Below are 23006 nucleotides of genomic sequence, written 5' to 3'. Positions count from 1 at the left end.
TAGCATGCTATGCAAACTGCTTAAAGAACAAGAAGAGCAAGGGCGTGACATAAAGGAACTGAAGCGCCAGAAGCTGTCTCTTGAAGGGCCAAGCACCCCACAGACTAAAGAAGCATCTACCTCCCAAAATAAAGGTTGTTGAGTCCTAACTCTGAGATAACCTTTTATCTATTTTAAGAGTAGATGAGTATTAGAGTTAGAGTCATTTATTTTTAAGTCCTTAATTTCCTGTCTTTTATTATTAAGTGTCTGCTTTTATGCGTAATTTATATTATTAAATAATAAATAAAGATTAGATTCTGTGCCTTAAAGTTATGAATATCCTATGAATCTGTCACCTTTCTTAAATAAAAATTGTTTTAATTAAAAAAGAACAAGAAGTACATGGTTTCAAATTCATCCTTGAAACTAGTTTAATTATTTTGATGTGGTGATAATACTTTTTGTTTTCTGAATGAATGCTTGAACAGTGCATATGTCTTTTGAAGTTGATTGTTTATGAATGTTACATATGTTGGCTCTTGAAAGAATGATGAAAAGGAGAAATGTTATTTGATGATCTGAAAAATCATAAAATTGATTCTTGAAGTAAGAAAAAGCAGTGAATACAAAAGCTTGCGAAAAAAATAGAAAGAAAAAGAAAAAGCAAGCAGAAAAAGCTAAAAGCTCTTTAAACCAAAAGGCAAGAGAAAAATGCCAATAGCCCTTAAAATCAAAAGGCAAGGGTGATAAAAAGGATCCAAGGCTTTGAGCATCAGTGGATAGGAGGGCCTAAAGGAATAAAATCCTGGCCTAAGCGGCTAAACCAAGCTGTCCCTAACCATGTGCTTGTGGCGTGAAGGTGTCAAGTGAAAACTTGAGACTGAGCGGTTAAAGTCAAGGTCCAAAGCAAAAGAAGAGTGTGCTTAAGAACCCTGGACACCTCTAATTGGGGACTTTAGCAAAGCTGAGTCACAATCTGAAAAGGTTCACCCAGTTATGTGTCTGTGGCATTTATGTATCCGGTGGTAATACTGGAAAACAAAGTGCTTAGGGCCACGACCAAGACTCATAAAGTAGCTGTGTTCAAGAATCAACATACTAAACTAGGAGAATCAATAACACTATCTGAATTCTAAGTTCCTATAGATGCCAATCATTTTGAATCTCAATGGATAAAGTGAGATGCCAAAGCTATTCAAGAGGCAAAAAGATACTAGTCCCGCTCATCTAATTCGAGCTAAGTTTCATTGATATTTTGGAATTTATAGTATATTCTCTTCTTTTTATCCTAATTGATTTTCAGTTGCTTGGGGACAAGCAACAATTTAAGTTTGGTGTTGTGATGAGCGGATAATTTATACGCTTTTTGGCATTGTTTTTAGTATGTTTTCAGTATAATTTAGTTAGTTTTTATTATATTTCTATTAGTTTTTAAATAAAAATCACAATTCTGAACTTTACTATGAGTTTGTGTGTTTTTCTGTAATTTCAGGTATTTTCTGGCTGAAATTGAGGGAGCTGAGCAAAAATCTGATTCAGGCTGAAAAAGGACTACTGATGCTGTTGGATTCTGACCTCCCTGCAATCGGAATGGATTTTCTAGAGCTACAGGTATCCAATTCGCGCGCTCTCAATTGCGTTGGAAAGTAGACATTCAGGGCTTTCCAGAAATATATAATAGTCCATACTTTGCTACGGGATAGATGACGTAAACTGGCGTTCAACGCTAGTTCAATGTTGCAGTCTGACGTCAAACGCCAGAAACAGGTTACAAATGGGAGTTGAACGCCAGAAACAGGTTACAACATGGTGTTTAACTCCAAAAACAGCCTAGGTACGTGAGAAGCTTAAGTCTCAGCCCTAGCACACACCAAGTGGGCCCCAGAAGTGGATTTCTGCACCATCTGTCATAGTTTATTCATTTTCTGTAAACCTAGGTTACTAGTTTAGTATTTAAACAACTTTTAGAGGTCTATTTCGTACCTCATGACATTTTTAGATCTGAACTTTGTACTCTTTAACGGCATGAGTCTCTGAACTCCATTGTTGGGGGTGAGGAGCTCTGCTGTATTTCGATGAATTAATGCAACTATTTCTGTTTTCTATTCAAACACGCTTGTTTCTATCTAAAGATGTTTATTCGCACTTCAATATGATGGATGTGATGATCCGTGACACTCATCATCATCCTCAACCTATGAACGCGTGCCTGACAACCACCTCCATTCTACCTTCAATTGAATGGATATCTCTTGGATTCCTTAATCAGAATCTTCGTGGTATAAGCTAGAATCCATTGGCAGCATTCTTGAGAATTCGAAAAGTCTAAACCTTGTCTGTGGTATTCCTAGTAGGATTCAAGGATTGAATGACTGTGACGAGCTTCAAACTCACAAGGGCTGGGCGTAGTGACAAACGCAAAAGGATCAATGGATCCTATTCCAGCATGAGTGGTAACCGACAGATGATTAGCCGTGCGGTGACAGCGCACCTGGACCTTTTTCACTGAGAGGACGGATGGTAGCCATTGACAACGGTGATCCACCAACACACAGCTTGCCATAGGAGGAACCTTGCGTGCGTGAAGAAGAAGACAGGGAGAAAACAGGGATTCAGAAGACAAAGCATCTCCAAAACTCCAACATATTCTCCATTACTGCAGAACAAATATTTAATCCATGCTCTTTTATTCTTCGCAATTCATACTGATAATTATAATTGATTTCCTGACTAAGATTTACAAGATAACCATAGATTGCTTCAAACCAACAATCTCCGTGGGATCGACCCTTACTCATGTAAGGTATTACTTGGACGACCCAGTGCACTTGCTGGTTAGTGGTACGAGTTGTGAAAAGTGTGATTCACAATTCGTGCACCAATAGCTAAACTATTCGAGATGGCATTGTTTAAAGAACGAGGGTAAGCACGACGTAAAAAAAAAGGTACAACACGAGGACTTCCCTGGAGGTAACCCATCCTAGTACTACTCCCGCCTAAGCGCGTTTAACTACGGAGTACTTGTGGGATCCGGTGCATTAATGCTGGTATGATCACACCAATTAATGTATGTGCACACAATTATCATAAGCATGTATCGCTAGGGTAAGTCGAGCTGCGAAGCCCTGCGGGCCTCGTAGGACCCTTCCGAAAGTCAGGTCATTAAGGCTCGCTTTATCTAAACAATTCGAGATAGCATTGTTAAAAGAACGAGGGTAAGCACGACGTAAAAAAAAAGAGGTGCAACACGAGGACTTCCCAGGAGGTCACCCATCGTAGTACTACTCTCGCGCAAGCACGCTTAACTACAGAGTTCTGATAGGATCCAGTGCATTAGTGCTGGTATGATCGCACCTATTAAAGTATGCGCATGCAATTGTCATAAGCATGTATCGCTACATAGGGTAAGTCAAGCTACGAAGCCCTACGGGCCCGTCGGAGCTTTCCGAAAATCAGTTCATTAAGGTTCACTATAGCTAAACTATTCGAGATAGCGTCGTTTAAAGAATGCGGGTAAGCACGACGTAAAAAAAAATTTACAACACGAGGACTTCCCAGGAGGTCACCCATCCTAGTACTACTCTAGCCCAAGCACGCTTAACTACGGAGTTCTGGTGGGACCCGGTGCATTAGTGCTGGTATGATCACACCTATTAAAGTATATGCACACAATTATCATAAGCATGTATCGCTACATAGGGTAAGTTGAGCTGCGAATCCCTGCGAGCCCCGTAGGAGCTTGCCGAAAGTCAGGTCATTAAGGCTTGCTTTAGCTAAACTATTCGAGATAGCGTCGTTTAAAGAACGAGGGTAAGCACGACGTAAAAAAAAAAAAGAGGTGCAACACGAGGACTTCCCAGGAGTTCACCCATCCTAGTACCACTCTCGCCCAAGCACGCTTAACTGCGGAGTTCTCATGGGATCCGGTGCATTAGTGCTGGTATGATCGCACCTATTAAAGTGTGCGCACACAATTATCATAAGTTTGTGTCGCGACATAGGGTAAGTCGAGCTGCGAAGCCTTGCGGGGCCCGTGGTAGCCTACCAAAAATCAGGTCATTAAAACTCGCTTTAGGTAAACTATTCCAGATAGCGTCGGTCAAAGAACGAGAGTAAGCACGACGTAAAAAAAAAAGAGGTGCAACACGAGGACTTCTGAGGAGGTCGCCCATCCTAGTACTACTCTCGCCCAAACACAATTAACTGCGGATTTCTGATGGGATCCGGTGCATTAGTGCTGGTATGATCGCACCTATTAAAATATTTGCACACAATTATCATAAGCATGTGTCCCGACATAGTTTAAGTCGAGCTACGAATCCCTGTAGGGCCCATTAGAGCTTCCCGAAAATCAGGTCATTAAGGCTCGCTTTAGCTAAACTATTCAAGATAGTGTCGTTTAAAGAACGAGGGTAAGCACGACGCAAAAAAAAAAGTGGTGCAACACGAGGACTTCCGAGGAGGTCACCCATCCTAGTACTACTCTCGCTGAAGCACGCTTAACTACGGAGTTCTGGTGGGATCCAGTTCCTTAGTGATGGTATGGTCATACCTATTAAAGTATGTGCACACAATCATCAAAAGCATGTATCGCGAGAAAGGGTAAGTCGACCTGCGAAGCCCTACGGGCCCCGTAGGAGCCTTCCAAAAGTCAGGTTATTAAAGCTCACTTTAGTTAACTGATTCGAGATAGCGTCATTTAAAGAACGAGGGTAAGCACGACGTAAAGAAAAAAAAAAGGTGCAACACGAGGACTTCCCAGAAGGTCACCGATCCTAGTACCGCTCTCGCCCACGCACGCTTAACTCCGGAGTTCTGAAGGGATCCGATGCATTAGTGCTATTATGATCACACTAATTAATGTATGTGCACACAATTATCATAAGCATGTATCGCTACATAGGGTAAGTCGAGCTGCGAAGCCCTGCAGGGCCCGTGGGAACTTGCCGAAAATCAGTTCATTAAGGCTCACTATAGCTAAACTATTCGAGATAGCGTCGTTCAAAGAACGAGGGTAAGCAAGACGTAAAAAAAAAAGGTACAACACGAGGACTTCCTTGGAGGTAACCCATCCTAGTACTACTCCCGCCTAAGCGCGTTTAACTACGGAGTTCTTGTGGGATCCGGTGCATTAATGCTGGTATGATCACACCAATTAATGTATGTGCACACAATTATCATAAGCATATATCGCTACATAGGGTAAATCGAGCTGTGAGGCCCTGCGGGCCTCGTAGGACCCTGCCGAAAGTCATGTCATTAAGGGTCGCTTTAGCTAAACTATTCGAGATAGCATCGTTAAAAGAACGAGGGTAAGCACGACGTAAAAAAAAAAACAGAGGTGCAACACGAGGTCTTCCCAGGAGGTCACCCATCGTAGTACTACTCTCGCCCAAGCATGCTTAACTGCAGAATTCTGATGGGATCCGTTGCATTAGTGCTGGTATGATCACACCTATTAAAGTATGTGCACACAATCATCATAAGCATGTATCGCGACAAAGGGTAAGTCGAGCTGCGAAGCCCTGCGGGCCTCGTAGGAGCCTGCCAAAAGTCAGGTCATTAAGTCTCACTTTAGTTAACTGATTCGAGATAGCGTCATTTAAAGAACGAGGGTAAGCACGACGTAAAGAAAAAGAAAAGGTGCAACACGAGGACTTCCCAAGAGGTCACCCATCCTAGTACCGCTCTTGCCCACGCACGCTTAACTCCAGAGTTCTGATAGGATCCGATGCATTAGTGCTAGTATGATCACACTAATTAATGTATGTGCACACAATTATCATAAGCATGTATCGTTACATAGGGTAAGTCGAGCTGCGAAGCCCTGCAGGGCCCGTGGGAGCTTGTCAAAAATCAGTTCATTAAGGCTCACTATAGCTAAACTATTCGAGATAGCGTCGTTTAAAGAACGAGGGTAAGTACGACGTAAAAAAAAGTACAACACGAGTATTTCCCAGGAGGTCACCCATCCTAGTACAACTCTAGCCCAAGCATGCTTAACTACGGAGTTCTGGTGCGATCCGGTGCATTAGTGCTGGTATGATCACACCTATTAAAGTATGTGCTCACAATTATCATAAGCTTGTATCCCTACATAGGGTAAGTCGAGCTGCGAAACCCTGCGGGCCTTGTAGGACCCTGCTGAAAGTCAGGTCATTAAGGCTCGCTTTAGCTAAACTATTCGAGATAGACACTACTCTAGAAAAAGTTATGCCTCTCGAAAAAGTTATGCCTCTCGAAATATGGTTTTGTTTTAAGAAAAGGTAGCTGTCACAGCAGTGAACAACCTGCTTCTAGAAGGCACAACTTTCTCTACAAAATTTGAATTATCCTAAAATTTGGAAATAAAATACTAGACATCCTAATATTTTACCTCTTTTTAGTTTCACCTCCAAAGATTTTCAGAGTATTAAGATATGTGGTTTTGAAATTGCTGTTCCAGAATTCAGACAGCATTCTTTCTGAAGAAAATGACCATTTTTTAAAAATCATATCTCCCAAACCACACATCGGAAAATTATGAAACTTTAGGGGAACAATCTAGACATCTCAAGGTTTCATAGAAAAATAATTTTACTCATTTTGAGTGGCTACATTGCTGCTAGTTTTGTTCACAAAGTGCTGCCTGGAACTGCATAATTCTGCAACATGTAACCTTGGGTTTTGAGAGGTCAAAAATTGATTCGTAACTTTTCACTCACTCTAACCTTGCATTCTAACTTTATTTTACCTATTGTGACTTGTTAGAAAGATTAAATCAGCCCCATGTGCTCAATAAGATCATCAACCAGCTCAAGGTTTTCAAAACTGAAATAACTTGTACTATATATATATATATATATATATATATATACACACAATGGATCCTCATTCATTTTTCAGCAAATAATATTTCAGCAATCAATTTAACTCTCACCAAGTAAGGAGGATCTGCCACTACTATTTTGAAGGAATGCTTCAACTCCAGGGTGATTCCAATGGACGTTTATGAGTACCGTAAACTTAAAATCATGTTTGTTGTATAAAAGAGGCTTGATTTTAGGAGGAATAGTTCCACGGCCTGTAAATATATGAAGGGAGGGATAATCTTTAGCGAGAACTATTGAAATACATTTAATTGAGATGACAAATAAAATGAAAAAAGATAAAAGAACAGAGAAAATAATTACCTTGTGCAAAAGCAAGACCTGTAAAACAGTACTTGAGGTTAACCAGCATCCTGTACCTGTACATTTTATCAAATAATTTGGAGGCATAACTAAAATTGAAAACTTAATAGTATAAAGGTATAGCCTTTGAAAAAATAGAAAAAGAAATCATGACTATGAACTCATTTAGTTAGCTACATTTGTTGAACAAAACAATAGGATGATAGAAAAAGCTAACATGAACAGAAAAAGATCCATGAATAGGAGGAGGAGAAACTCACTAAGCATTTCAAACTTGGGAGACATTTCAACAAAGAGGTAGAATAAATCAGAACAGATATATCAACCAACAGGATAAGAGTGTAGGACAAAATAGACATATCAATTTCAAAGGGAGAAATGGAGAAAGAGAAAACCACAAAGTAGCGGTAGTGATTATGTTGAGAAAGGAATGCGCACATAATGTGAATATATAGGCAATGTAATTGAATAACAATTTCATATATCAGCATGAATGAAATTCAAATTAATGGATATATCATATATATTTTAACACCATTAGTGGCATTCAATTGGTTTGGTAATGATCATCACAATAACAAACTGATAGCACCAAACTAATAAATAATAATAATCACTAAAGTGTTAATCAGGGGTGTAGCAACATGAGACCTAAGATATGTTAGGAAGATTAGATAATATTTGAATCCCATTTTGGTGTAGACAGCCAATAAAGAGAAATGTCTGAAGTGAAAATGTCTGAACTGAAAAAAAAAACTGAAGGGGGGAAAAAAGGTTGGATGTAAACAAGAAAATGGGATTCAAAAAATATTTATACACAAATAAATTAAGAGCTCTGTGTTTAGAACTCATAAATGATAATTACATTTCTCAGAACTTTTTTTTATATATGTCTTTTTTGAAAGAAAATGTATTCATAAGTCTATTGACAAGATCTATGTATTTCTCAAGTCCACAAATGTTCTGTAGCAACATGTTTTACATGGATACAGTGAAGGCAAACAAGAATAATATATTAAAAATGACAGATGTAACATACCCAACTGCAACAGCACTATCCTTTTGGCTATTTTGTAAGACTTCAAAGAGCTCCTCCAAAGGTGCCCTATAGTCATTTAGTCCTTTATTAAAGAGATACACCAGAGCGCTATACAGGCCATGCTCCTGGCATAATCTGACCACCTCAACAATGTATCAAATATAAGCACTCAACAGTTAGACAGTTAGGCCAATAGAAGAAATAAAGGGCAAGGGAAGAGGTTTTAGAAGAGCTAACAACAACCTGATTAAAATCCAATGATGAAATATCCATGTGAAGTACACATTGCTCAACCCGCTGTAACCACCCTTTAGCACTATAATGCTCTACCAGTTCTTGCATAATCTTGAGAAGAGGGATAGAAATACAAAGAAGAAAGGTATTAGAAGAATTAAGAATGAAAATTCAAAAGCCAAAACTTACTGTCATTGCAGCAGAGGCTGGCTTCAGAAGTTGTGCAGCTTTAGCAAAACTACTTTGCACAGAAAGTTGCCTAGATAACCAATCAAAAAGGTCTTTACGCCCTTCCGCACCAAGTTTAGAATCCATCAAGGCAATTGTAATATAAGGAACCTACAATAGTAGCATACTCAGAGGATAGACACAAGACAGAAGAATCACTTAACAAAAGATTGAAACACACCATTTTATCAAGATGAACAGCAGCAAGCCACAAATCCAATGTATTGAGTGCACATTCTCTCATGTGCTTCTTGTTGTCACCAAGGGATTTCAATATATCAGCCAGAATACCCTGAAACAAACAATAAAGCACAACTTGAGATGACAACACAAGATTATTAACAAGATAGAAAATACAAAAGCAGAAAACGATCCAACAAGAAATAATCAGAACAAATAATCAAAACCAACAAGAAATAATCATAACTGAAAATCCTAAAAACAATCAAAACAGAAACAAATCCTCTGAAAAAAATCAGAACAAATAAATAAAAAATCATAACAAAAAATTAAATAATTTAAAGCTTAGCAAAATGATAAAAAAATCAAATAATTAAAAGTTTAGACAAATAAAGAAAATAGAAAATCAAGTTAAAACCCTAAACCAGGAATCGAATCTTTACCGCCGCCGCCAGCGATGCATCCGGCGCCGAGCTCGATGGAGACGCCACCAATCGTTTCCTTCCAGATCCTGCCGCCGATTCATGGATAAACACCACAGACGTCGGCACTAGCAGAATGAAGGTTGGCGCTGACGGGTTGCTGCTGACGAGCGGCGCTGACGAGTTGTGCTAACGAGTGGTGCTGACGGTTGGCGCGATGCGTGTGAGAGAGGGAGACGGTGGCGTGGGGCATGAGCGAGGAGGGAGGGATGGACGTAGGTGCTGTGACGGGTTGGAGGGAGGGGTTGTGACGGGTTGAGAGATGGAGACAGTGGCGTTGTTGGAAGAGGGAGTTATGGCTGTGTTAGGGTTGCAGAGATGAGAATGGTGAGTGACGGCGAGCTAGGGTTAAATGATTTTCGAAACAAAGTGTAGTGTATGTTGTTAATGTTATTACTTTTAGTCTAGGTTTATATGTTAACACTTAGAAAAAAGAAGTGAAGTGTGAAAAAAATGGGTCGAAACTAAATTTTGGAAGGAGGGAATTCTCTGGGTACATTTTTTGAGGGTGTCTAAATAAACTCATGATATGGGCACGCTTTAAAAATGTGACAATTGAAAGACTACTTAGTCACGCTTTGCAAGCGTACCGGTTTTCCTCTATGGACACGCTTTTTAAGTGTGACAAAAAAAGCGTGGCCAAATCACGAATTATTGGCTACCCTCATAAAAGCGTGCCGATTTCCCTCTATAGCCACACTTTTTAAGCGAAACAAAAAAAGCGTGGCCAAATCACATTTCAGTGGCCACCATCGCAAAAGCGTGGCCATTGACCACTTTTGGGCAACCTTTAAAAGCGTGGTAAAAAAAAGTGTGCCGACAGGCCTTTTTTCTTGTAATGAGCGTCGTTTAAAGAACGAGGGTAAGCACGTTTAACTACGGAGTTCTGGTGGGATCCGGTGCATTATTGCTGGTATGATCATGCCAATTAATGTATGTGCACACAATTATCATAAGCATGTATCGCTACATACTGTAAGTCGAGCTGCAAAGCCCTGAGGGCCTCGTAGGACCCTGCCGAAAGTCAGGTCATTAAGGCTCGCTTTAGCTAAACTATTCGAGATATCGTCGTTAAAAGAACGATGGTAAGCACGACGTAAAAAAAAAAAAGAGGTGCAACACGAGGACTTCCCAGGAGGTCACCCATCCTAGTACCACTCTCCCCCAAGCATGCTTAACTACAGAGTTTTGGTGGGATCCGGTGCATTAGTGCTGGTATGATTGCACCTATTAAAGTATGTGCACGCAATTATCTTAAGCATGTATCGCGACGTAGGATAAGTCGAGCTGCGAAGCCCTGCAGGGCCCGTGGGAGCTTGCCGAAAATCAGTTCATTAAGGGTCACTATAGCTAAACTATTCGACATAGCGTCGTTTAAAGAACGAGTGTAAGCACGACGTAAAAAAAAAGGTACAACACGAGGACTTCCCAGGAGGTCCCCCATCCAAGTACTACTCTAGCCCAAGCACGCTTAACTACGGAGTTCAGGTGGGTCCCGGTGCATTAGTGCTGGTATGATCACACCTATTAAAGTATGTGGACACAATTATCATAAGCATGTATCGCTACATAGGGTAAGTCGAGCTGCGAATCCCTGCGAGCCTCGTAGGAGCCTGCCGAAAGTCAGGTCATTAAGGCTCGCTTTAGCTAAACTATTCGATATAGCGTCGTTTAAAGAACGAGGGTAAGCACGACGTGAAAAAAAAAAAAGAGGTGGAACACGAGGACTTCCCAGGAGGTCACCCATCCTAGTACCACTCTCTCCCAAGCACGCTTAACTGCGAAGTTCTCATGGGATCCGGTGCATTAGTGCTGGTATAATCACACCTATTAAAGTATGCGCACACAATTATCATAAGTTTGTGTCGCGACATAGGATAAGTCGAGCTGCGAAGCCTTGTGAGGCCCGTGGTAGCCTGCCGAAAATCAGGTCATTAAATCTCGCTTTAGGTAAACTATTCCAGATAGCGTCGGTCAAAGAACGAGGGTAAGCACGACGTAAAAAAAAAGAGGTGCAACACGAGGACTTCCCAGTAGGTCACCCATCCTAGTATTACTCTCGCCCAAGCACGTTTAACTGCGGAGTTCTGGTGGGATCCAATGCATTAGTGCTGGTATGGTCACACCTATTAAAGTATGTGCACACAATCATCATAAGCATATATCACGACAAAGGGTAAATTGAGCTGCGAAGCCCTGCAGGGCCCATGGGAGCATGCCGAAAATCAGTTCATTAAAGCTCACTATAGCTAAACTATTCGAGATAGCGTCGTTTAAAGAACGAGGGTAAGCACGACGTAAAAAAAAAGAGGTGCAACACGAGGACTTCCCAGGAGGTCACCCATCCTAGTACCACTCTCGCCCAAGCACGCTTAACTGCGGAGTTCTCATGGGATCCGGTGCATTAGTAATGGTATGATCGCACCTATTAAAGTATGCGCACACAATTATCATAAGTTTGTATCGTGACATAGGGTAAGTCCAGCTGCGAGGCCTTGCGGGGCCCGTGGTAGCCTGCCGAAAATCAGGTCATTAAATCTCGCTTTAGGTAAACTATTCCAGATAGCGTCGGTCAAAGAATGAGGGTAAGTACGACGTAAAAAAAAAAAAAAAGAGGTGCAACACGAGGACTTCCCAGGAGGTCACCCATCCTAGTACTACTCTCGTCCAAACACGGTTAACTGTGGATTTCTGATGGGATCCGGTGCATTAGTGCTGGTATGATCGCACCTATTAAAGTATTTGCACACAATTATCATAAGCATGTGTCCCGACATAGTTTAAGTCGAGCAACGAATCCCTGCGGGGCCCATTAGAGCCTCCCGAAAATCAGGCCATTAAGGCTCGCTTTAGCCAAACTATTCAAGATAGCGTCGTTTAAAGAACGAGGGTAAGCACGACGTAAAAAAAAAAGTGGTGCAACACGATGACTTCCGAGGAGGTCACCCATCCTAGTACTACTCCCGCCAAAGCACGCTTAACTACGGAGTTCTGGTGGGATCCAGTGCATTAGTGCTATTATGGTCACACCTATTAAAGTATGTGCACACAATCATCATAAGCATGTATCGCGACATAGGGTAAGTCGAGCTGCGAAGCCCTGCGGGCCCCGTAGGAGCCTGCCAAAAGTCAGGTCATTAAGGCTCACTTTAGTTAACTGATTCGAGATAGCGTCACTTAAAGAACGAGGGTAAGCACGACGTAAAGAAAAAAAAAAGGTGCAACACGAGGACTTCCCAGGAGGTCACCCATCCTAGTATGGCTCTCGCCCACACACGCTTAACTCCGGAGTTCTCATGGGATCCGGTGCATTAGTAATGGTATGATCGCACCTATTAAATTATGCGCACACAATTATCATAAGTTTGTGTCACGACATAGGGTAAGTCGAGCTGCGAAGCCTTGCGGTGCCCGTGGTAGCCTGCCGAAAATCAGGTCATTAAATCTCGCTTTAGGTAAACTATTCCAGATAGCGTCGGTCAAAGAACGAGGGTAAGTACGACGTAAAAAAAAAAAAAAAAAGAGGTGCAACACGAGGACTTCCCAGGAGGTCACCCATCCTAGTACTACTCTCGTCCAAACACGGTTAACTGTGGATTTCTGATGGGATCCGGTGCATTAGTGCTGGTATGATCGCACCTATTAAAGTATTTGCACACAATTATCATAAGCATGTGTCCCGACATAGTTTAAGTCGAGCAACGAATCCCTGCGGGGCCTATTAGAGCCTCCCGAAAATCAGGCCATTAAGGCTCGCTTTAGCCAAACTATTCAAGATAGCGTCGTTTAAAGAACGAGGGTAAGCACGACGTAAAAAAAAAAGTGGTGCAACACGATGACTTCCGAGGAGGTCACCCATCCTAGTACTACTCCCGCCAAAGCACGCTTAACTACGGAGTTCTGGTGGGATCCAGTGCATTAGTGCTATTATGGTCACACCTATTAAAGTATGTGCACACAATCATCATAAGCATGTATCGCGACATAGGGTAAGTCGAGCTGCGAAGCCCTGCGGGCCCCGTAGGAGCCTGCCAAAAGTCAGGTCATTAAGGCTCACTTTAGTTAACTGATTCGAGATAGCGTCACTTAAAGAACGAGGGTAAGCACGACGTAAAGAAAAAAAAAAGGTGCAACACGAGGACTTCCCAGGAGGTCACCCATCCTAGTATGGCTCTCGCCCACACACGCTTAACTCCGGAGTTCTCATGGGATCCGGTGCATTAGTAATGGTATGATCGCACCTATTAAATTATGCGCACACAATTATCATAAGTTTGTGTCACGACATAGGGTAAGTCGAGCTGCGAAGCCTTGCGGTGCCCGTGGTAGCCTGCCGAAAATCAGGTCATTAAATCTCGCTTTAGGTAAACTATTCCAGATAGCGTCGGTCAAAGAACGAGGGTAAGTACGATGTAAAAAAAAAAAGAGGTGCAACACGAGGACTTCCCAGGAGGTCACCCATCCTAGTACTACTCTCGTCCAAACACGGTTAAGTGCGGATTTCTGATGGGATCCGGTGCATTAGTGCTGGTATGATCGCACCTATTAAAGTATTTGCACACAATTATCATAAGCATGTGTCCCGACAGAAACAAATCCCTGCGGGGCCCATTAGAGCCTCCCGAAAATCAGGTCATTAAGGCTCACTTTAGCTAAACTATTCAAGATAGCGTCGTTTAAAGAACGAGGGTAAGCACGACGTAAAAAAAAAAGTGGTGCAACACGAGGACTTCCGAGGAGGTCACCCATCCTAGTACTACTCCCGCCAAAGCACGCTTAACTACGGAGTTCTGGTGGAATCCAGTGCATTAGTGCTGTTATGGTCACACCTATTAAAGTATGTGCACACAATCATCATAAGCATGTATCGCTACATAAGGTAAGTCGAGCTGCGAAGCCCTGCGGGCCCCGTAGGAGCCTGCCAAAAGTTAGGTCATTAAGGCTCACTTTAGTTAACTGATTCGAGATAGCGTCATTTAAAGAAAGAGGGTAAGCACGACGTAAAGAAAAAAAAAGGTGCAACACGAGGACTTCCCAGGAGGTCACCCATCCTAGTACCGCTCTCGCCCACGCACGCTTAACTCCGGAGTTCTGAAGGGATCCGATGCATTAGTGCTAGTATGATCACACTAATTAATGTATGTGCACACAATTATCATAAGCATGTATCGCTACATAGGGTAAGTCAAGCTGCGAAGCCCTGCAGGGCCAGTGGGAGCTTGCCAAAAATCAGTTCATTAAGGCTCACTATAGCTAAACTATTCAAGATAGCGTCGTTTAAAGAACAAGGGTAAGCACGACGTAAAAAAAAAAGGTACAACACGAGGACTTCCCTAGAGGTAACCCATCCTAGTACTACTCCTGCCTAAGCGCGTTTAACTACGGAGTTCTTGTGGGATCCGGTGCATTAATGCTGGTATGATCACACCAATTAATGTATGTGCACACAATTATCATAAGCATGTATCGCTACATAGGGTAAGTCGAGCTGCGAAACCCTGCGGGCCTCGTAGGACCCTGCCAAAAGTCAGGTCATTAAGGCTCGCTGGTGCACGAAAATTACTTCACAATGTAATTTCGCACAACTAACCAGCAAGTGCACTGGGTCGTCCAAGTAATACCTTACGTGAGTAAGGGTCGATCCCACGGAGATTGTTGGCTTGAAGCAATCTATGGTTATCTTATACCTCTTAGTCAGGAAGACAATAAAATAATTCACTTATCAAATATGATTGCAAGGAGAAAAAGGGAAGAACACAAATTATACTTGTATGCAATAATGGAGAATATGTTGGAGTTTTGGAGATGCTTTGTCTTCTGAAATTCTGCTTTCCTCTGTTTTCTGATTTACGCACGCACGTCCTCCTATGGCAAGCTGTGTGTAGGTGGATCACCGTTGTCAATGGCTACCATCCATCCTTCCAGTGAAAAGGGTCCAAATGCACTGTCACCGCACGGCTAATCATCTGCAGGTTCTCAATCGTACCGGAATAGGAATTACTATCCTTTTCCGGCTGTCACTACACCCAGTACTCGTGAGTTTGAAGTTCGTCACAGCCATTCAATCTCAGGATCCTACTCGGAATACCACAGACAAGGTTTAGACTTTCCGGATTCTCATGAATGCTGCCATCAATCTAGCTTATACCACAGAGATTCTGATTAAAAAATCTAAGAGATTTTCATTCAATCTGATGTAGAACGGGGGTGATTGTCCGACACACGTTCACGGAGTGAGGAAGGTGATGAGTGTCACTGATCATCACCTTCTCCATAGTTAGGCGCGAATGGATATCTTAGATAGGAACACGCATGTTTGAATGGAAAACAGAATTACTTGCATTAATTCATCAGGACACAACAGAGCTCCTCACCCCCAACAATGGAGTTTAGAGACTCATGCCGTCAAAGAGTACAAAATTCAGATCTAAAATGTCATGAGATACAAAATAAATCTCTAAAAGTTGTTTAAATACTAAACTGGTAACCTAGGTTTACAGAAAATGAGTAGACTATGACAGATAGTGTAGAAATCCACTTCTGGGGCCCACTTGGTGTGTGCTGGGGCTGAGACTAAAGCTTCTCACGTGCCTGGGCTGTTTTGGGCGTTCAACGCCAGGATGTAACCTGTTTCTGGCGTTGAACTCCACTTTGTAACTTGTTTCTGGCGCTGGACGCCGGACAGCAGCATGGAACTGGCGTTGAACCCCAGTTTACGTTGTCTATCCTTGAGCAAAGTATGGACTATTATATATTTCAGGAAAGCCCTGGATGTCTACTTTCCAACGCAATTGGAAGCGTGCCATTTGGACTCCTGTAGCTCCAGAAATTCCATTTTGAGTGCAGAGAGGTCAGAATCCAACAGCATCAGCAGTCCTTTTTCAGCCTGAATTAGATTTTTGCTCAGCTCCCTCAATTTCAGCCAGAAAATACCTGAAATCACAGAAAAACACACAAACTCATAGTAAAGTCCAGAAATATGAATTTTGCCTAGAACTAATAAGAATAAACTAAAAACTAACTAAAATATACTAAAATCTATATGAAATTAACCCCAAAAAGCGTATAAAATATCCGCTCATCACAACACCAAACTTGAACTGTTGCTTGTCCTCAAGCAACCAGACAAATAAAATAGAGGACTAATAGGTCAAGAAGCAATAATATCTCAGAGTTTTTGAGTGAAGCTCAGATTCTAATTAGATGAGCGGGACTAGTAGCTTCTTGCTTCCGAACAGTTTTGGCATCTCACTTTATCCATTGAAGCTCAGAGTGATTGGCATCTATAGGAACCTAGAATTCAGATAGTGTTATTGATTCTCCTATTTCAGTATGATGATTCTTGAATACAGCTACTTTATGAGTCTTGGCCGTGGCCCTAAGCACTTTGTTTTCCAGTATCACCACCGGATACATAAATGCCACAGACACATAATTGGGTGAACCCTTTTAGATTGTGACTCAGCTTTGCTAAAGTCCCCAATTAGAGGTGTCCAGGGTTCTTAAGCACACTCTTTTTTGCTTTGGACCTTGACTTTAACCGCTCAGTCTCAAGTTTTCACTTGACACCTTCACGCCACAAGCACATGGCTAGGGACAGCTTGGTTTAGCCGCTTAGGCCAGGATTTTATTCCTTTAGGCCCTCCTATCCACTGATGCTCAAAGCCTTGGGATCCTTTTTATTTACCCTTGCCTTTTGGTTTTAAGAGCTTTTGGCTTTTTCTGCTTGCTTTTCTTTTTCTTTCTATATATATATATTTTTTTTCTGCAAGCTTTGTTCTTTGCTGCTTTTTCTTGCTTCTAGAATCATTTTTATGATTTTTCAGATTATCAATAACATGTCTCATGTTCATCATTCTTTCAAGAGCCAACATATTTAACAGTCTTAAACAACAAATTCAAAAGATATATGCACTGTTCAAGCATTCATTCAGAAGACAGAAAGCATTGCCACCACATGTTACTAATTAGAATTTTTCTTATTAAAACTCGAGTTTTATTGCCTCTTATTCAAAAGATCTGCTATTTTATTCATGTTTGCTGATGATGAGAAAAATAGACTATAACTTAATTGGAGATAAAATCAAAATAGACACTACTTACTATTATATGACTCCTAAGGTAAACTCCTATAACGACAACTATCACAGAGTTAAAGCAGAAATTGGAATTTAACAACCTTTGTTCTCGGAAGTGGATGTTCCTCGGATCTGTGGGGTGCTTGGTCCTTCAAGAGATAACTTCTAGCACTTTAATTCCCTCAAGTCACGCCCTTGCTCTTCCTGTTCTTTAATCAAATAGCAAAGAATTTGACTTTGTTCCTACTGTTCCTTTATTATTTGTTCCATAGCTTCTTGCATCTTGGTAACTGATGTTTCAAGATACTCCCAATATTCAGATTGAGGGATTTCTGGGAGAAATTCCTGTGTTTTCTTCTTGATGGGGTCATCCTGTGCTTGTTGTTTTTCCATTGATGCTTTGGTGATTGGTTTCTCAATTGAGATATACTCAGTTACTCCCATCCTTACTCCAGCGTCCTTGCAGAGCAAAGAAATCAAGCTTGGATAAGCCAACCTGGCCTCTTTAGAATTTTTGTTAGCAATTTTGTAGAATTCAGTTGAAATCAGTTGATGAACTTCCATTTCTTTTCCCATCATGATGCAATGGATCATCACTGCTCTTTTAACAGTGACTTCAGAGCGGTTGCTAATGGGTAGCAAGGAATGCCGAATAAAGTCCAGCCAGCCTCTGGCCACTGGTTTGAGATCTTCTCTTTTGAGTTGATTAGGAACACCCTTCGTGCTGGTGGTCCACCTGGCTCTAGGGATGCATATGTCTTCTAGAATCTTATCCAGGCTCTTGTTTGTTCTAATCATTCTCCTATTGAAGGAGTCTGGATCATCTTTCAGCTGAGGTAGCTTTAAGATCTCTCTGATCTTGTCAGGGTGGGTATGAATAATCTTTCCTTTGACCACGGTTCGATAGTCATAGATATCGGATCCAGATAGTCTTTGCCTGTCTGTATGCCACATATTAGCATAGAACTCCTGGACCATATTCCTTCCCACTTTCGTTTCAGGATTGGCTAGGATCTCCCAGTTCCTGATTCGGATTTGCTCCTGGATCTCCGGATATTTGTCTTCTTTCAGATCGAATCTAACTTAGACCCGTTATTTTATAATAATGGTCTGAATGTTCTTTAGATAAGAACTTCCCTTGATTCCAAAGTGGTTTTGGAACGCTCTCTTTCTTGCCTCTTGAAGTGGGTTGTTTTCCCTTAGGAGCCATGCTCTTAGTGATCACGGATAAACACTCCAAACTTAGAGGTTTGCTTGTCCTCAAGCAAAAGAAAAGAAAGGAGAGGGATAGAAGGAGAGCTAGGTGCAATTGTTGATGGAGGAGGGTGGAGGCCGAACCCATATATAAAGGGAGGGGGGTGGGTTCGAAAATTTTGAAAAGATATGATAAAAAGATTGATTTGGAAAAGATAAGATAGAAGATATGATGAGAGAGGATATAGTTTAAAATTGAAAAGAGATAAATTTTTGAAAAAGATAAATCTAGATTTTGAAAAAGATAATGTGGAGATTTGAAAAAGATATTAGTTGAAAAAAATAGATTTGTTTTGAAAATTTGAAAAAGAGTTGGATTGAATTTGAAAAAGAGGGTTTGTGCTTATGGATTAAGATACATTTGATATTTTTAAGGTAGGTTTTTTAGAAATTAGGGATTTTAGAAATCAGGGTTCTTAACATGTTTATGCAAGAAATCATGAATTGAAGCATGAAAATTAATATTAAAATGAAAAATATGAAGAAAAAATGAATTTACCTCCTCCCCACCATCCTGGCGTTTGAACGCCCAAACGCTGCATGTTTTGGGCGTTCAACGCCCAAATGCTGCCTCTCCTGGGCGTTCGCCCAGCTGCTGCTTCTTTCTGGCGTTGAACGCCAGGAAGTCCTTTGTTACTAGGCATTTTTTTGAACGCCCAGAATGCTGTAAATCTAGCGTTAAACGCCCAGAAAGAGCTTCTTTCTTGCGTTTAACGCCCAGATGGCTATCCTTACTGGCGTTCAACGCCCAGTGGATGCTTCTGTTGGGCGTTGAATGCCCAAAACAGACTTTTACTGGCGTTTTCTTGCTAGTGAGCTCTTTTTCTCTGTTTTGTGTGCAGAATCCTTCTGTAACCCTGTGAACTCATACAATTGACTCTTTACCTTAGGATCAGTGAACTTTATATAAGCAAATAAAAATAAAAATAGGGCAAAATGCTTAGAGGATTGATGCCCCATGGCTGGGTTGCCTCCCAGCAAGCGCTTCTTTATTGTCTTTAGCTGGACCTTGCTGAGCTTTTAGTCTAGCTTCAGCCTTGAGCACTCCTGCTCAACATTGCCTTCAAGATAGTGCTTGATTCTCTGTCCATTGACAATGAACTTCTTATCAGAATCACTATCTTGAAGCTCCACATAACCATATGGTGATACACTTGTAATCACATATGGTCCCCTCCACCGGGACTTCAGTTTCCCGGGGAATAGCCTGAGCCTAGAGTTGAACAACAGAACCTTTTGTCCTGGTTCAAAGATTCTAGATGACAGCTTTCTGTCATGCCACTTTTTTTATTTTTCTTTATAAAGCTTGGCATTTTCAAAAGCATTGAATCTGAATTCCTCTAGCTCATTTAGCTGGAGCAATCTTTTTTCTCCAGCTAATCAGGCATCAAAGTTCAGGAATCTGGCTGCCCAGTAGGCTTTATGTTCCAGTTCCACGGGCAGGTGACATGCCTTACCATAGACCAGTTGGTATGGAGAGGTCCCTATAGGAGTCTTGAATGCTGTTCTGTATGCCCACAGAGCATCATCCAAGCTTCTTGCCCAATCCCTTCTACGGGTATTTACAGTCCGTTCTAGGATTCTTTTTAGCTCTCTGTTAGAGACTTCAGCTTGTCCATTAGTCTGTGGATGATATGGAGTCGCCACCTTGTGGCGAATCCCATACCGGACCATGGCAGAATAAAGCTATTTGTTGCAGAAGTGAGTGCCCCCATCACTAATTAGTACTCTAGGGACCCCAAACCTGCTGAAGATATATTTCTGGAGGAACTTCAGCACTGTTTTAGTATCATTGGTGGGTGTGGCAATGGCCTCAACCCATTTTGATACATAATCAACTGCCACCAGAATATAAGTGTTTGAGAATGATGGTGGGAAAGGTCCCATGAAGTCAATTCCCCATACGTCAAACAACTCAATCTCCAGGATTCCTTGTTGAGGCATGGCGTAACTATGAGGCAGGTTACCAGCTCTTTGGCAACTGTCACAGTTACGTACAAACTCTCGGGAATCTTTATAGAGTGTGGGCCAATAGAAGCCACATTGGAGGACCTTGGTGGCTATTCGCTCTCCTCCGAAATGGCCTCCATATTGAGATCCATGGCAATGCCATAGGATCCTCTGTGCTTCTTCTCTAGGAACACACTACGGATTATTCCGTCTGCACATCTCTTAAAGAGATAGGGTTCATCCTACAAGTAGTATTTTGCATCAGTGATTAATTTTTTCTTTTGTTGCCTGTTGTACTCTTTGGGTATGAACCTTGCAGCTTTATAGTTTGCAATATCGGCAAACCATGGTGTTTCCTGAATGGCAAATAAATGCTCATCCGAAAAAGTCTCAGAGATCTCAAGAGAGGGGAGGGACATCCCTTCTACTGGCTCTATCCGGGACAGATGATCAGCCACTTGGTTCTCTGTCCCTTTTCTGTCTCTTATTTCTATATCAAAATCTTGGAGAAGCAACACCCATCTGATGAGCCTGGGTTTTGAATCCTGCTTTGTGAGTAGATATTTAAGAGCAGCATGGTCAGTATACACAATCACTTTTGATCCTACAAAGTATGATCTGAACTTGTCAATGGCGTAAACTACTGCAAGTAATTCTTTTTCTATGGTTGTGTAATTTTTCTGGGCATCATTTAAAATGCGACTAGCATAATAAATGACGTGCAGAAGCTTGTCATGCCTCTGTCCCAATACTGCACCAATGGCGTGATCACTGGCATCACACATTAGCTCAAATGCTAATGTCCAGTCTGGTGCAGAAATAATTGGTGCTGTGACTAGCTTAGCTTTCAGCGTTTCAAACACCTGCAGACACTCTGTGTCAAACACAAATGGCGTGTCAGCAGCTAGCAGATTACTTAGAGGTTTTACGATTTTTGAAAAATCCTTTATGAACCTCCTATAGAATCATGCATGCCCCAGAAAGCTTCTGATTGCCTTAACATTGGCAGGTGGTGGTAATTTTTCAATTACCTCTATTTTTGCTTGATCCACCTCTATTCCCTTGTTTGAGATTTTATGCCCAAGGACAATCCCTTCAGTCACCATGAAGTGACATTTTTCCCAGTTTAAAACTAGGTTGGTCTCTTGGCATCTCTTCAGAACAAGTTTCAGGTGATCAAGACAGGAGCTGAATGAGTCTCCATATACTGAGAAGTCATCCATGAAGACTTCCAGAAATTTTTCCACCATATCAGAGAAAATAGAAAGCATGCATCTCTGGAATGTTGCAGGCACATTACACAGCCCAAATGGCATCCTTCTATAAGCAAACACTCCAGATGGACATGTGAATGCTATTTTCTCTTGATCCTGGGGATCTACTGCAATCTGGTTATAGCCTGAGTAGCCATCCAGAAAGCAGTAATAATCATGACCTGCCAGTCTTTCTAGCATCTGGTCTATGAATGGTAAAGGAAAATGATCCTTTCTGGTGGCTGTATTGAGCCTTCTGTAGTCAATACACATGCGCCACCCTGTAACTGTTCTTGTAGGAACTAGTTCATTTTTTCATTATGAATCACTGTCATGCCTCCCTTTTTTGGGACGACTTGGACAGGGCTCAGCTAGGGGCTATCAGAAATAGGATAAATAATCCCAGCCTCTAGTAATTTGGTGACCTCTTTCTGCACCACTTCCTTCATGGCTGGATTTAGCCGCCTCTGTGGTTGAACCACTGGTTTAGCATTATCCTCCAATAAGATTTTGTGCATGCATCTAGCTGGGCTTATGCCCTTAAGGTCACCTATGGACCACCCAAGAGCTGTCTTGTGTGTCCTTAGCACTTGAATAAGTGCTTCCTCTTCCTGTGAATTTAAAGCAGAGCTTATGATCACTGGAAAAGTGTCACCTTCTCCCAGAAATACATATTTCAGGGATGGTGGTAATGGTTTGAGCTCGGGTTTAGGAGGTTTTTCCTCTTCCAGAGGAAACTTCAGAGGCTCTTTAATCTCCTCTGAATCCTCCAAATCAGGCTGAACATCTTTAAAGATGTCCTCCAACTCTGATTCGAGACTCTCAGCCATGTTGATCTCTTCTACCAAAGAGTCAATAAGATCAACTTTCATGCAGTCTTTTGATGTGTCTGGATGCTGCATGGCTTTGACAGCATTCAACTTAAACTCATCATCATTGACTCTCAGGGTTATTTCCCCTTGTTGGACATCAATGAGGGTTCGTCCAGTTGCTAGGAAGGGTCTTCCTAGAATGAGAGTAGAACTCTTGTGTTCCTCCATTTCCAGCACTACAAAGTCAGTGGGAAAGGCGAATGGCCCAACTCTGACAATCATGTCTTCAATCACGCCTGATGGGTATTTAATTGAGCCATCAGCAAGTTGGAGACATATCCG

General features: G+C 41.7%; 1 protein-coding gene, 2 non-coding genes and 23 pseudogenes across 3 annotated transcripts; all 26 read right to left on the bottom strand.

The window, feature by feature from the left end:
- Positions 1–2924: 2924 nt before the first annotated feature.
- LOC148556172 (5S ribosomal RNA) lies at positions 2925–3043 on the bottom strand (annotated as a pseudogene).
- Positions 3044–3219: 176 nt separating this feature from the next.
- LOC148556171 (5S ribosomal RNA) lies at positions 3220–3338 on the bottom strand (annotated as a pseudogene).
- Positions 3339–3515: 177 nt separating this feature from the next.
- On the bottom strand, positions 3516–3634 carry LOC148556170 (5S ribosomal RNA; annotated as a pseudogene).
- Positions 3635–3817: 183 nt separating this feature from the next.
- On the bottom strand, positions 3818–3936 carry LOC148556169 (5S ribosomal RNA). The gene has a single exon (XR_015891578.1). It is a non-coding gene; the product is annotated as a 5S ribosomal RNA (ribosomal RNA).
- A 181-nt stretch (positions 3937–4117) lies between these two features.
- On the bottom strand, positions 4118–4236 carry LOC148556168 (5S ribosomal RNA; annotated as a pseudogene).
- A 483-nt stretch (positions 4237–4719) lies between these two features.
- Positions 4720–4838, bottom strand: LOC148556167 (5S ribosomal RNA; annotated as a pseudogene).
- A 179-nt stretch (positions 4839–5017) lies between these two features.
- On the bottom strand, positions 5018–5136 carry LOC148556166 (5S ribosomal RNA; annotated as a pseudogene).
- A 184-nt stretch (positions 5137–5320) lies between these two features.
- LOC148556165 (5S ribosomal RNA) lies at positions 5321–5439 on the bottom strand (annotated as a pseudogene).
- Positions 5440–5622: 183 nt separating this feature from the next.
- LOC148556164 (5S ribosomal RNA) lies at positions 5623–5741 on the bottom strand (annotated as a pseudogene).
- A 176-nt stretch (positions 5742–5917) lies between these two features.
- On the bottom strand, positions 5918–6036 carry LOC148556163 (5S ribosomal RNA; annotated as a pseudogene).
- Positions 6037–6890: 854 nt separating this feature from the next.
- Positions 6891–8535, bottom strand: LOC148556162 (uncharacterized). Its single transcript, XM_088490682.1, has 4 exons — positions 8437–8535; positions 8194–8336; positions 7155–7210; positions 6891–7045 (listed from the first exon to the last, which is right to left on the bottom strand). Exons 1-4 carry the CDS (start codon positions 8533–8535, stop codon positions 6891–6893), a joined length of 453 nt encoding a protein of 150 aa, XP_088346808.1.
- Positions 8536–10427: 1892 nt separating this feature from the next.
- LOC148556161 (5S ribosomal RNA) lies at positions 10428–10546 on the bottom strand (annotated as a pseudogene).
- Positions 10547–10724: 178 nt separating this feature from the next.
- LOC148556160 (5S ribosomal RNA) lies at positions 10725–10843 on the bottom strand (annotated as a pseudogene).
- Positions 10844–11027: 184 nt separating this feature from the next.
- Positions 11028–11146, bottom strand: LOC148556159 (5S ribosomal RNA; annotated as a pseudogene).
- A 180-nt stretch (positions 11147–11326) lies between these two features.
- Positions 11327–11445, bottom strand: LOC148556158 (5S ribosomal RNA; annotated as a pseudogene).
- Positions 11446–11625: 180 nt separating this feature from the next.
- Positions 11626–11744, bottom strand: LOC148556157 (5S ribosomal RNA). Its single transcript, XR_015891548.1, has one exon. It is a non-coding gene; the product is annotated as a 5S ribosomal RNA (ribosomal RNA).
- Positions 11745–11930: 186 nt separating this feature from the next.
- Positions 11931–12049, bottom strand: LOC148556156 (5S ribosomal RNA; annotated as a pseudogene).
- A 181-nt stretch (positions 12050–12230) lies between these two features.
- Positions 12231–12349, bottom strand: LOC148556155 (5S ribosomal RNA; annotated as a pseudogene).
- Positions 12350–12532: 183 nt separating this feature from the next.
- LOC148556154 (5S ribosomal RNA) lies at positions 12533–12651 on the bottom strand (annotated as a pseudogene).
- A 188-nt stretch (positions 12652–12839) lies between these two features.
- LOC148556153 (5S ribosomal RNA) lies at positions 12840–12958 on the bottom strand (annotated as a pseudogene).
- Positions 12959–13139: 181 nt separating this feature from the next.
- Positions 13140–13258, bottom strand: LOC148556152 (5S ribosomal RNA; annotated as a pseudogene).
- Positions 13259–13441: 183 nt separating this feature from the next.
- Positions 13442–13560, bottom strand: LOC148556151 (5S ribosomal RNA; annotated as a pseudogene).
- Positions 13561–13742: 182 nt separating this feature from the next.
- LOC148556150 (5S ribosomal RNA) lies at positions 13743–13861 on the bottom strand (annotated as a pseudogene).
- A 168-nt stretch (positions 13862–14029) lies between these two features.
- Positions 14030–14148, bottom strand: LOC148556149 (5S ribosomal RNA; annotated as a pseudogene).
- Positions 14149–14330: 182 nt separating this feature from the next.
- Positions 14331–14449, bottom strand: LOC148556148 (5S ribosomal RNA; annotated as a pseudogene).
- Positions 14450–14628: 179 nt separating this feature from the next.
- LOC148556147 (5S ribosomal RNA) lies at positions 14629–14747 on the bottom strand (annotated as a pseudogene).
- Between the last annotated feature and the right edge of the window lie 8259 nt (positions 14748–23006).

The sequence above is a fragment of the Arachis ipaensis genome, chromosome B6 (assembly GCF_059453495.1).
Source record: "Arachis ipaensis isolate K30076 ecotype BB chromosome B6, ASM5945349v1, whole genome shotgun sequence".
Classification (NCBI taxonomy): domain Eukaryota; kingdom Viridiplantae; phylum Streptophyta; class Magnoliopsida; order Fabales; family Fabaceae; genus Arachis; species Arachis ipaensis.
This window is presented reverse-complemented; position numbering and strand designations above follow the sequence as displayed.